The 11,146-nt window shown below is 48.1% G+C and overlaps 1 protein-coding gene across 1 annotated transcript; it reads right to left on the bottom strand.

The window, feature by feature from the left end:
• Positions 1-708: 708 nt before the first annotated feature.
• On the bottom strand, positions 709-10,785 carry PRPH (peripherin). The gene is made up of 8 exons (XM_070934780.1): positions 10,208-10,785; positions 7,693-7,753; positions 7,141-7,236; positions 5,949-6,113; positions 3,643-3,768; positions 2,316-2,536; positions 1,316-1,365; positions 709-800 (listed from the first exon to the last, which is right to left on the bottom strand). The coding sequence occupies exons 1-8, from the start codon at positions 10,783-10,785 to the stop codon at positions 709-711; spliced, it is 1,389 nt and encodes a 462-aa protein (XP_070790881.1).
• Between the last annotated feature and the right edge of the window lie 361 nt (positions 10,786-11,146).

The following is an 11,146-nucleotide window of genomic DNA, read 5'->3' as shown; positions in this document are numbered from 1 at the left end:
CTGGCTTTGTGAGTGGTACTTTACAGGAAGGCAGCTTGGTTTTGGGGGTACTGGTTGGAGAAGGGCTCTTTGCAGGGAGAGATGAGAAGGAATGTGATACGAAGAGGTAGGAGGCGGTGGAAGAAAAGAGCAGGGGGAAGCCATCTCCACTCCCAAGACCATTGGTGGTTATTGCTGGGACTACCACCAGGCTTCGAACAGGGTATGGTCCGAAGGGCAGAGGGCTGGCTCAGGAAGCCCGGAACAATGTGGGAAGGCTGCCAGTGGTAAGAGGTATCATCAACATCACCATCGTAAATAAGGCCAGTGTGGCTTAGTGAGGGAAGAGGGGATCTGCGACTGGGACTTTTGCAAAGAGGTGAGCTTAGTGCCTCTCTCAGTGGCCCCGGGGGACCTTGCCAGCGTGGCCAGCCTCACTTCTCTATCTCGGCTCTCTGCTCCTTCCTTGATTCGGTCACCACCTGCAGGGAGAGAAAAGGCGGTGAGAGCAGCACAGGGCAATCTTTCTCCAATCTGGCGCCCCTCGGGAATTTTATGAAATTAGATTTCTTTTGGTTGACTGAAATAACAACAAAACTTTAATTAGGCCTCTGGAGTTCTGTTTTGTTTTTTTTTGCTATGCCCTAGGATTAGGTCCAACCCCCACAACTTAAAAATCACACCTCTGCCCCGTGTTCTTCTTTCACACAAATGTCCAGTATGAACAGATCATTGACTTGCCTCTCCATCCTGGGTTTCAATGGTTTTGATCAGCACCGTCTTCCGGGTATGGCTCTCTACGCTTGGATCCGGCTCTGAAACTAAGGAGGAAGGAGGTTTGAGAGAGAAAAGGCTCAGCATTCAAGGCCCCTCACTCTTCCCCATCCAGGGTCATGCAGGGGACTGAGAACTACAACTCCCAAACACCCAGCAGCTCAGTTATCTTCTTTCACTCATAACTCCCGTCATGAAAGACCTCTGGCTACCAGCTGGGAGAAATTAGGAAGAAAGGAAAGTGGATGGGGGGGAATGAAGGAGCCTTGGGGTTTCTTTCCAAGAAAAAGCAACTGAGGCTAAGGCATGATTGCCAGTGCAACTTGAGATAAGAGAACCTCCAAAAACCAGGCTTGTTCCCATCGAGCCAAAATGCTCCCCTCAAGTTATTGCTCAGTAGAAACAAAGCGTGTGCAGAATATGGCCAAAGGGATGTTTGGGTCCAACCAGAATATTGCTGACATCTATGCCACTGCTACCATCTCTTTCAGAAGCCCATAACTTTGTCAAAGAACACAAAGCATGCAGGTGCATTGAGGACCCATCCTGGCTATTGGCTCACCTGCAGTTCTGATGCTGAAAGATGCCATGGATTGGACAGGCACTGCAATCCTGCAGGGAATATACAGCAGGCCATTACAGTGAGCATTACGGAAACTTCTACACGTTCATTTCCAAGTTCTTTTTCTTTTAAATGGCATCCCTCCTAGAAAGGAGAAGGTCACCTTCCTCCTCACATACTCCTATAAAACTTTGTTCAGAACTAGGTAAAAACAAGGAGTATCTTTCCCAAGACAGCTGTAGATAAACCTTCTGATGCCCACCCCTCCTACTATCTAAAATACATGCCAGGCATCCCACAAAACAAGACTGGCTTACATTATTCCAGAGACTTTCCTACATACACCTGGTCTGATGGTTACATGCCTAGATATGAAAATGCTGAGAGGAGATGGAGGAAAGAGCATTAGAGCAAGTTTGGTGGAAACAGGGAAGTGCCTCTACCTATCAGGAAGGTTAGGAAAAGAAAAGACTGGAGACTTTTAGGAGCAAGGAGCAAGGCTCATTTGTTTGAATTAAAGTTTCAGGGAAAGAAAACGGGTTGGGTGCGGACAGGAAATTTTCAGATGGTCAGCCTTCTGCAATCTGGTGCTCTCTAGGTGCGTTAGAGCTGCCTCCCACACAGTATGTGGCTCCTGTCTGTGCTGATTAGGAACTCTTAAAATTGCAAATCCCAAGGCTTCTGAAGGGCAACGTGTGGGGGAAGGCTGGATGGAAGACCTTGCAAGAGACCGCACCCACCAACACGGATGTTTTGTTGGAGCAGAAATTGGTGGAGCCCAATGAATACCGGTAGCTCTTGTGGCTCAACCTTCATGTCTGCTTCATGCTCAGTGTCTTGGGTAAGTCCTTATCTGCCCAAAACCAATTTACATTTTCCGGTGTTTTGTGTCTTACCATGCTGCCTGCAGTAGCCACTCAGCAGTGGCACCCATGACATTCAAAATGTGCCCATGAACCTAAAAGATGATCAGGGCAGGATCTGACCGCCGTTGACCTACCTGCTTTCCTCTCCTTCCAACAGCTTGCGGTAGGTGGCAATTTCAATGTCAAGAGCCATCTTGACATTCAGCAGGTCCTGATACTCCCGGAGGTGCCGAGCCATCTCTTCCTTCATGTGCTGGATCTCCTGCTCCAGCCGCCCCACTGTCTCTTGGTAGGAGCCCACCTCAGCTCCATATTGGTCCTCAAGATCTCGCATCTGTCTCAGCAGGGCTTCATTCTAGCAAGATGGAAGAGCAAGCCGCACCAAGACTGACATCCATGAAATGGATACGCTGACCCCCAAAATCTCACTCGTTCACAAGCAATTAAGGTGATCCTGGGGGTGCAGAGCTAACTTCTGGCCTCAACAGACTTTAAAAACAGTTGAGTGCCGATAGCTTGATAGCACTCAAGGCAGCTTCTCCTCTTCATTTTATTGTATTTATTTCATTTGCAGTCTGCCTTTCCATCATAAATGGTGCTTGAGGCTACTGACAACCAAATTTTAAAAACTGATTAAAATGCAACTGAATTAAAGAATGAACAACAGCTAGTTACCCATACCTGTTTCAGTTACTGACAAATCATCCTAATGGCCCCAAAACTGCCTGAACAAGGTCTTTGCCACTACCAGGAAGTTGAAGAAGACAGAGTCAATGTAGTGATTCTCTAGAGCAGTGGTCCCCAACCTTTTTATCGCCGTGGACCAATCAGCCTTTGATAATTTTACCGTGGCCCGCTGAGCGCGCGCAGGGGTGGGGGCTTTGGGCCACACGTGCGTACCTGCGTGGGGCTCTCTTCCCTGGAGCCTTTGCGCATGGCCCAGGAGCTTTTGCGCACGGCCCAGGAGCTTTTGCGCACGGCCCAGGAGCCTTTGCGCTGCAGCGTTCATGTCCCCCGGCCGCTGCGCGGCCCGGTGCCAGGTACTCCACGGCCTGGCACCGGTCCGCGGACCGGGGGTTGGGGACCACTGCTCTAGAGCCTGGGAGGAGCTATCACCAAGAAGGCCCTTTTTGTGTTCCTGTCAAACTTGCTCCAGTGAGGATAAAGCAGAAACGAGGTGCTTACTACCTGAAGGTCTTAAAACCCAAGCAGACTCAGGTGAAGGAAGACGGCTTCTCAAAATCCTTGATCCTATATGATACAGGATTTTTGTTGGTCATAGCCAGAAATTTGATTGCTGTAATCAATCTTTCCTTTGGGATTTCACCATGCAGAGCAGGACACAGGGAAGCTAAGACAGCATTGTCAGCTGACCTGTGACTTTCCCTCTCTTTTGTTCTTTGACCTATGCCACAATCTGCTACTGAACCAGCTTGAGAGCAGGAGGAGTATTTTACTCACTGTTCCTTTGAGTCCATCCACCTCACAGGTCAGGCTCTGGATCTGACGGCGAGATTCATTCATCTCCTGTTTGGCCTGGCGAAGGGCCTCGTGATTCCGATTGGCTGCATCTGACAGGTCCGCAAACTGCAAAGAACAGCAATAGCAATAGCACTTAGACTTATATACGGCTCTGCAGTGGTTTACAGACCTTTCTAACTGGCTTAAAGAGTCAACATATTGCCCCCAACAATCTGGGTTCTCATTTTACCAACCTCAAAAGGATGGAAGGCTGAGTCAACCTTGAGACAGTGAGAACTAAACTCCTGGCAGTGGAATGCACAGTTAACCTGCAATACTGCATTCTAACCACTGCGTCACTACCCAAGAATTTGGGAACATCAAGAGAAGGGAAAGAAGGAACCCCAAAATAACTCCTAACGAGACCCTACTGGAACTCATTCACAATTATCTAGCTGGAGGGGAATTGATAACACAAGCCCAAGGTCCACATAGAACTCTTCTCACGAGCCTCTTTTCCCTCTGTGGAAATTTCACAGAATAGCCAGGGACCACAGCATTGGACCCATTCTTTATACAGGTAATCCTCAAGTTACGACCGTAATTGAGCCCGCAATTGCAGTCATAAGTCATGATGATTGTAAAGCATGTGACCGGTGCATGTCACCATGTGACCGGACCCAATTTTATGACCTTTTTTATGGTGGTCGTTAAGCAAACCTATTGTTCGCTATGCTTGGTTTTGCTGGAAATCAAAAATAGATCCAGTTTCTGACACATGCATCATAAATCACAATCATGTGACTGTGGGATGCTGCAAATGGCCATAATAAATGCCGGCTGGCTGCAAGCGCCAGAACTGTAAGTCATGTGATGGTGGGAGAGGGGCAAATGTCAGAACTTTAAATCAGAGTCACGAATGGCTTTTTCAGGGTCTGACGTAATTTCAAACGGTTGCTAAGCAACTGGTCATAGAAGTCAAGGATTACCTGTAATATTCTACAGCAGTGGTTGGATTTCCCTCAGTGAGGAAAATCTGATACGCATCATCAGTCTGATTTATGGCTCTCCCTCTACTTTCTTTGTTGTTGTTTTTAATATTTTTATTCGACATTTTTAACCTTTAAAATCACAATTACACTATTACAGCTTTCCGTTATCAGAATGTTTTCTTAATTTCAACTTATCCATAGGCCTATTGTTTTATACATATACATTCTTATTTCATAGTTACTTAATTGTATAATATATACAATATTTACATGTCTACTGTACTGTATATATTTTTTCGTTTTATTATCTTCCCTATACATTCACTATACATTGATTTTAGACTTCTTTTCAAGCCAATTATGCCATCTGTTCCATGTCTCATAATACACTGTTTCCTCTCTGTCCCTCAATTCCATCGTTAATTTGTCCATTTCTGCGCATTTTAGCACCATTTTTATGGTCACTGCATTTGATGGAGTGTTTTTTTGCTTCCAATTTTGGGCGAATGTAATTATGGCTGCAGTGATTATATGGCGCATGATGTACTGAATTTCTTTACTTATATTTCCTTCTACTATACCCAAAAGGAATAACACTGGCTTCATATGAATTTTTTGTTCAATAATTTCCTCCAACCAAGCCTTACATCAGCGCATGCATCTAAAGAGCGACAAAGAGGCGTTGTGCCACATGTCAAGTAAACCCAGAAGTAGGAGGGAGTCAACCTGCACCCTAAGTGGTTTATTATTTTGCTATATCAATACGTTTTTTGGTAATAAAAAAATTCCTTTTCCACTAAGCAGCTATTTTCTTGATGCATCAAAAAAGACAGCATTTATTCCATGTTAGGGCTCCCCCTACTGGCTGGGGAGTTCTGAGAGTTGAAATCCACTCATCTTGAATGGTTAAGCTTGAGAAAAACACTGCTCCGATGAATTACAGAAGTGCCTACTCGAGCCATTTCCAAATGTAATCTCTTTGTCCTGGAGTTAAAAAAACGTTCCAGCCTCTTTTGTCATGGGACAGTGAGATAGGGCGGCATAAAAATCTAATAAAATCAATAATGCATAGCAATAGCAATAGCAATAGCACTTAGACTTATATACCGCTTCATAGTCCTTTTACAGCCCTCTCTAAGCGGTTTACAGAGTCAGCATATTGCCCCCAATAGTTTGAGTCCTCAACGGGAATATGCATCCTGCATATTCCCATTAAGGTCATCTTCCTTACTCTCTACAACGTTTCGCAAAGGCATCCTGTTAATCGCGCGGTAACCCCACCGCCTCCTCCTTATCCCCCCCTAGTTTAGGCACCTTGGATTTGTACCACTCCTCGGACTCCTGCAGGTTCTTGACCGCAATGCTTTCATACTGAGTGCGGATCTCTCTCAGGGCGGCGGTCAGATCCGGCTTAGTCTGCTCCGCCTCCACTTGCACCTGCTGCTGGCTATGTATGCTCACTTGCATGTCATTCAGCTCCTGTATGCATCAGGTGTGGGGTGTGGGGTGTGGGAAGAGGTTATCAGACACACCAAGATAGATCCTTATAGGGTAAGCATCACATACGCCACCATACTACGTAAACAGGTAGGTGAGATTAGGGACCATAATTCAGTAGCGAAAAGCACAGCACAGAGAAGACAATCTTGACAGAGAACTGCTCAGAAATAACATCACATGGAAGAGAGACACCCAAAAGATATATTCCCACTGATCATAAAATGCAAAAGCAGCCACCGTCCACTTGTATTACTTCCTCAAGTAGATCTGCCCTGCAAAACTACAGTGCAGACCAGTCATCCAGCCCACGCATCCAAGGGTGGGGCTGGAGATGCAGATGTTTTCCTGCCAGACACCACTAGATGGCCCAGAAGCAACATCTTTGCTGCAGGGTTGCCTTAAAAAAATAATAATTGCAAATCCAAGGGCAGGGAACCTGTCACCTTCCAGATGCTGTTGAACTTCCAGCTCCCAGCATCTCTAACTCTCAAGCGTAATAGATGGGATTGGAGGATCTAGAAGCCATGGGATTTCCTATCCTGGCTACATTAGTCTCCCATCATCCTTCTTGAGGCATCTGCTCTGCTCATTGTGGCACCACCTACCTCCTTCCATGACTGAGATACCATTACCTTTGGGAAGATACACTAGTATGGGATAGGATGATTTCCTACAGCAGCCCCCAAATGGTCCTGTTTCACATAGATCTACAGTTGTTCAAAAAAGCCAAATCTATTAGCCAGTGAATGGGGCATCAGTTGCACACCATCCAGTGGTGAAATCCATTTTGTTTTACTACCGATTCTGTGAGTGTGGCTTGGTGGGCGTGGTGTGGCTTAGTGGGCGTGGCAGGGGAAGGATACTGCAAAATCTCCATTCCCACCCCACTCTGGGGCCAGTCAGAGCTGGTATTTGCCAGTTCTCCGAACTACTCAAAATTTCTGTTACCGCTTCTCCAGAACCTGCTGAATTTCACCCCTGATGCCAGCCCATTACTACTCCTTACCTCCTCGTGCAGTTTCTTGAGGAATTCAATTTCATCCATGAGGGACTCGATCTTGCGCTCCAGTTCCAGGCGTGAAAGGGTGGCATCGTCCACATCCTATCAGGGGTGGACAGGAGGGGGCGGGGTTGGGGGGAGGGAAAGGAAGGCTGATCAGAACCCCAGCAAGTTGCCTACCACTTTTCATGTTAATTTAAGGAGTAAAATGGACAGCGCAGAGAATGGGAAGAGGGTTCATCGGGTGGCCTGCTGCTGGCCTGGGATTCCAGGGACAGAGCGTGCTTCCAGCACAATCAGAAGCTTACGCAGCTGCCAAACAGAGATTTCGAAAACAAGGCTTGCAGCTTAAAGCATATGAACCCACAGAAACAAACATGGACGCATGCATGCGTTGCCATGTAAACAAGAAAACAAAAAAGCACGGCTGTCTGCACGTGGCAGGGTGATCATGAATCTGAAAGGACCCGTGCAGGGAGGGGCGTATAAGGGGGTGTGGGAGCCAAGCATGCCATTCCCTCCTCTAGTGCTCTCCCGTCCAGAAGAGGCTTGGCTCACCTTGCGAAAGAGAACCAGGTTGTTTTCAGCATCTTCTCGCTTGTGCATTTCCTCATCCATCCTGTAGAGGGCAGAGAGCAGCCCCAAAGCAGAAATTGGGAGAGAATGCTACAGAATTGGTTGCTATCATCTCGCCGATGCGGTCCACAACTTTTAAGCAAACTCAGCCCTAGCCCACATAATTAAACACGCGTTGATACCAGAAATAATATTCCATCTCTTCTCTTTTTCACCTCTATTTTCAGGCAACCAAGCAAAACAGAACAGCTTGGCAAATGTGCTATACGAGTTAAGATTCAGGCCTTATTCTTGCTTCTAGACATTGATCACACCTAATTCTTAACCTATGCATGTGATATTAAAAGATTACATAAACCTCTCTGCAACCTAAAATAATTGCACTGTACCGTAGGCACCATTAAAAATAAATAAGTAACATCCCTGTTCACAGTTTCTCTGACCTCTAAAGTAAAAAGAAGAAAGCACTAGAAATGGGAAAGAGTAGAGATGCAGCTGGAATGAAGTTAAGTAGCTTGAAAATTGATTTTTAGAAACCATTTTCATTCCATGCTTCTTGCAAAATTAATAATTTATAAGACTATTTTGGGTAAATACCGAAGCATCTGAAAAAAGTGGATATTGGAGGATAACTTCTATTTTTTTTTCCCTGTCCCAAGGGGACATGTAAGATGGGGAAGAAGGAGGAGAATATATTAGAAAAGAAGGTGCTCCATAATATTTTGCATGTCTAAATGAGTCTAGCTGCCTCTCTTCCAAGATTTGGCATCTAATGTTCATCTCTTCTTCCCTTCTTCCCACCTCCCCATCTGCCACAGCAGGAGCCCTGCCAGCTTGGAGGAGAACCAACCACATTTCACAATGCCCAAGGGAACACAGTCACACTTCTCTTCCACTTGAATATAAATATGTATGAAAAATAAATGAAAAAGCAGAAAAAAACATTTCTCCTGAAAAGAAGCAGGGTCCTGCAAGGCCACTGGGTCCCCATCGTCGTTGTCGTTTGTCCCTGGAGTTTGCAACCCTAGCTGCAAACCATTGCTCTTTCCTTTGCCAATTTGCATTGATTCTTCCATGTCCTCTGACCGCCATTCAGAAAGCTCTCCAACCAGAGAGGGTCTCCTAAGGGTGTCCTCTGTTACATCCCTTCCCTGGGCTTCCCAGGTGTCACAGAAGAGATTGCCACCAAGCCAAACAAGTGGTAGAGTTCCATCTGGGCCAGAAGGTTCCTCCCTCTTCCCACTCCCCACCCATTTCTCCTGCCCCACCCCATATTTAGCCCAGCCTCCTCTTTTCCAAATGCCTGGTTTTCTTGCCTTGCTGCCCTTCAACAGCCTCCCCCTCCCTCCTCCCCATCACGTCATGTCTGCCAGACTCATCCCCACCACACCCTTCTCCCCCTTCACTTCCCCCCCCCACAAGCTCATCTCAAGGACCTCTTTTCTATGCACAGCACGCCCACCCCATCTGCATCTTCTCTTCTGCACCCCAGTCCAAGGCTGAGCAGCTTCCTTCCCCTCCAACCTCTGATATACTAAAACTCTTCATTATGGTGACACAGGGTCTGCCTGACAGCTATCTCTTCTTCTGCTTCTTCCTAAATGCAACACTTTGAGAGACCCAGAATGAGTCTGGGACACAGCTGCCCAAAAAGGAGGAAAGTCTCACTACTACAGCGTTCAGAGCAGCTTACTCTTGCTAAGGAACACAGCCCAACTTTTTTTTTTCTTAAGGCAGAAGATAAACCGGATTCCTGACCCAGGAGATCCAAATCATTAGAATTCCTTTATCATCACAGAGGATAAAAGGCTACAATGCAAAGACACCGGTCTTCTGACTCTTATGCAGTTATTCTTTTATTCAAACTATACACCTTTGCTTTCTATATACCGGTAGGTAGCAAAGAACAAGAATCCATTATTATACATCCATTATTCAGCAGTCATACATTATTTGGCTCCTACTAATTTATTCATCACGTTACAAAGTGCAGAGAGCCATCCGTTTTTACAGTTCGCTTTTTATTTTCCCCTGTGCCCTCCTTGGGGCCAGCTGATCTCTCCTGTAATCAATTACCCTTCTCTTTGGAAGTCCATCCCAACTCCTCAGCTAACCACCCCATCATTGGCAAGAAACCCTTCCTTTTTTTTTTTTTCAAAGGCAGGGAGTTACCTGAGTCTTCTGAATTTGGGTCTAGGAAAAGCACTCTGCATATGTTTAAGGCATTCTCTTTTAGCGCTGCAGAGACATGATTTTTTAAAGCAAACTGGACAGATTCAGCCCAATTTAAAAAGCCGACGTTCCCTCTCTATTGGACGCCCCCTTACTATTCCAATGTAAGAGAGCGAATTTTCTATACGTTTAATTAACCCATTCGCTCCATCTGCCCCACCTCTGTTCTAAAACCGGACAGGGAACTCAAACTTTCGTTTCATTCCCCGGATCCGGGCGGGACCCCCCACCGCACCCCCGAGTTATCCAGTTTTGGGGGACTCACCTCTGCTTGAGGGCGGCCAAGTCCTCGGCCAGGTTGTCCCTCTCGACTTGCAGGCGGTCTCGGTCCTTGCCCAGCGAGTCCACCTGCCGGCGCAGATCGCGGAGCTCGTCCTGGAAGAGGTCGGAGGCGCGGGTGGGCTCCTTAGAGCGGGACTGGCCCAGCTCGGTCAGCAGGGCGGCGTTCTGCGTCTCCAAGTAGCGCACCTTCTCGATGAAGCTGGCGAAGCGGTCGTTGAGCTCCTGCAGCTCCTGCTTCTCGTTGCTGCGGGTGGCCAGGAACTCCTGGTTCAGGGCATCGGCCACCGAGAAGTCCAGCTTCTCGGAGCTGTAGGCGTAGCGGTGCGGCGGCGCAGCCACCATCCCCGGCGCGCCGGTGCGCAGGAACAGGGCGCTGCCCCCGCCGCCGCTCCCGCGGTAGGAGCGCAGGGAGGCTCCGGCGGAAGGCGTGCTCAGAAACCGCGTGGCGGACGAAGCCGAGGCCAGACGGGACGAGGAGGAGTAGGGCATCGGCGACAGCATGGCCGACGGCCCGAAAGTGCGGCGGTAGGAAGTGGCGCGGATGCTGCCGGAATGGCTCATGGCTGGTAATCTGGGCTGGGCTCCGAGCAGGTCCGAGCGGTGGGTGGCTAGGAGCAAAAGGCGATGAGTCCGGAGATGCTGCTTTATAAACGATCGGTCGGGGATTGGGGAGCGGGGGGGTGGGGGTAGGGGGAGAGCGGCAAGCTCCTCCCCGCTCCTCCTCTCCCTTGCATGCAGCCCAGAACTCCGCACTGCAGCCCGTCGACTTGGAGGGGGGGGGAGGGAGCCACCCAGCCGCCGCGTCCTGCCAAAGGCTGCTCGCTCCGGGCGGGGGAAGAGGAGGAGGAGAAGAGGAGGAGGAGGGCGATCACCCCAGCTCCATCTCCCATCCAGGCGACCCGCCCATCCTGTGGCCGGACGG

This window comes from Pituophis catenifer, unplaced genomic scaffold (assembly GCF_029215685.1).
Source record: "Pituophis catenifer annectens isolate HBS135680 unplaced genomic scaffold, rPitCat1.0.hap2 SCAF_2, whole genome shotgun sequence".
Taxonomy (NCBI): Eukaryota; Metazoa; Chordata; class Lepidosauria; order Squamata; family Colubridae; genus Pituophis; species Pituophis catenifer.
This window is presented reverse-complemented; position numbering and strand designations above follow the sequence as displayed.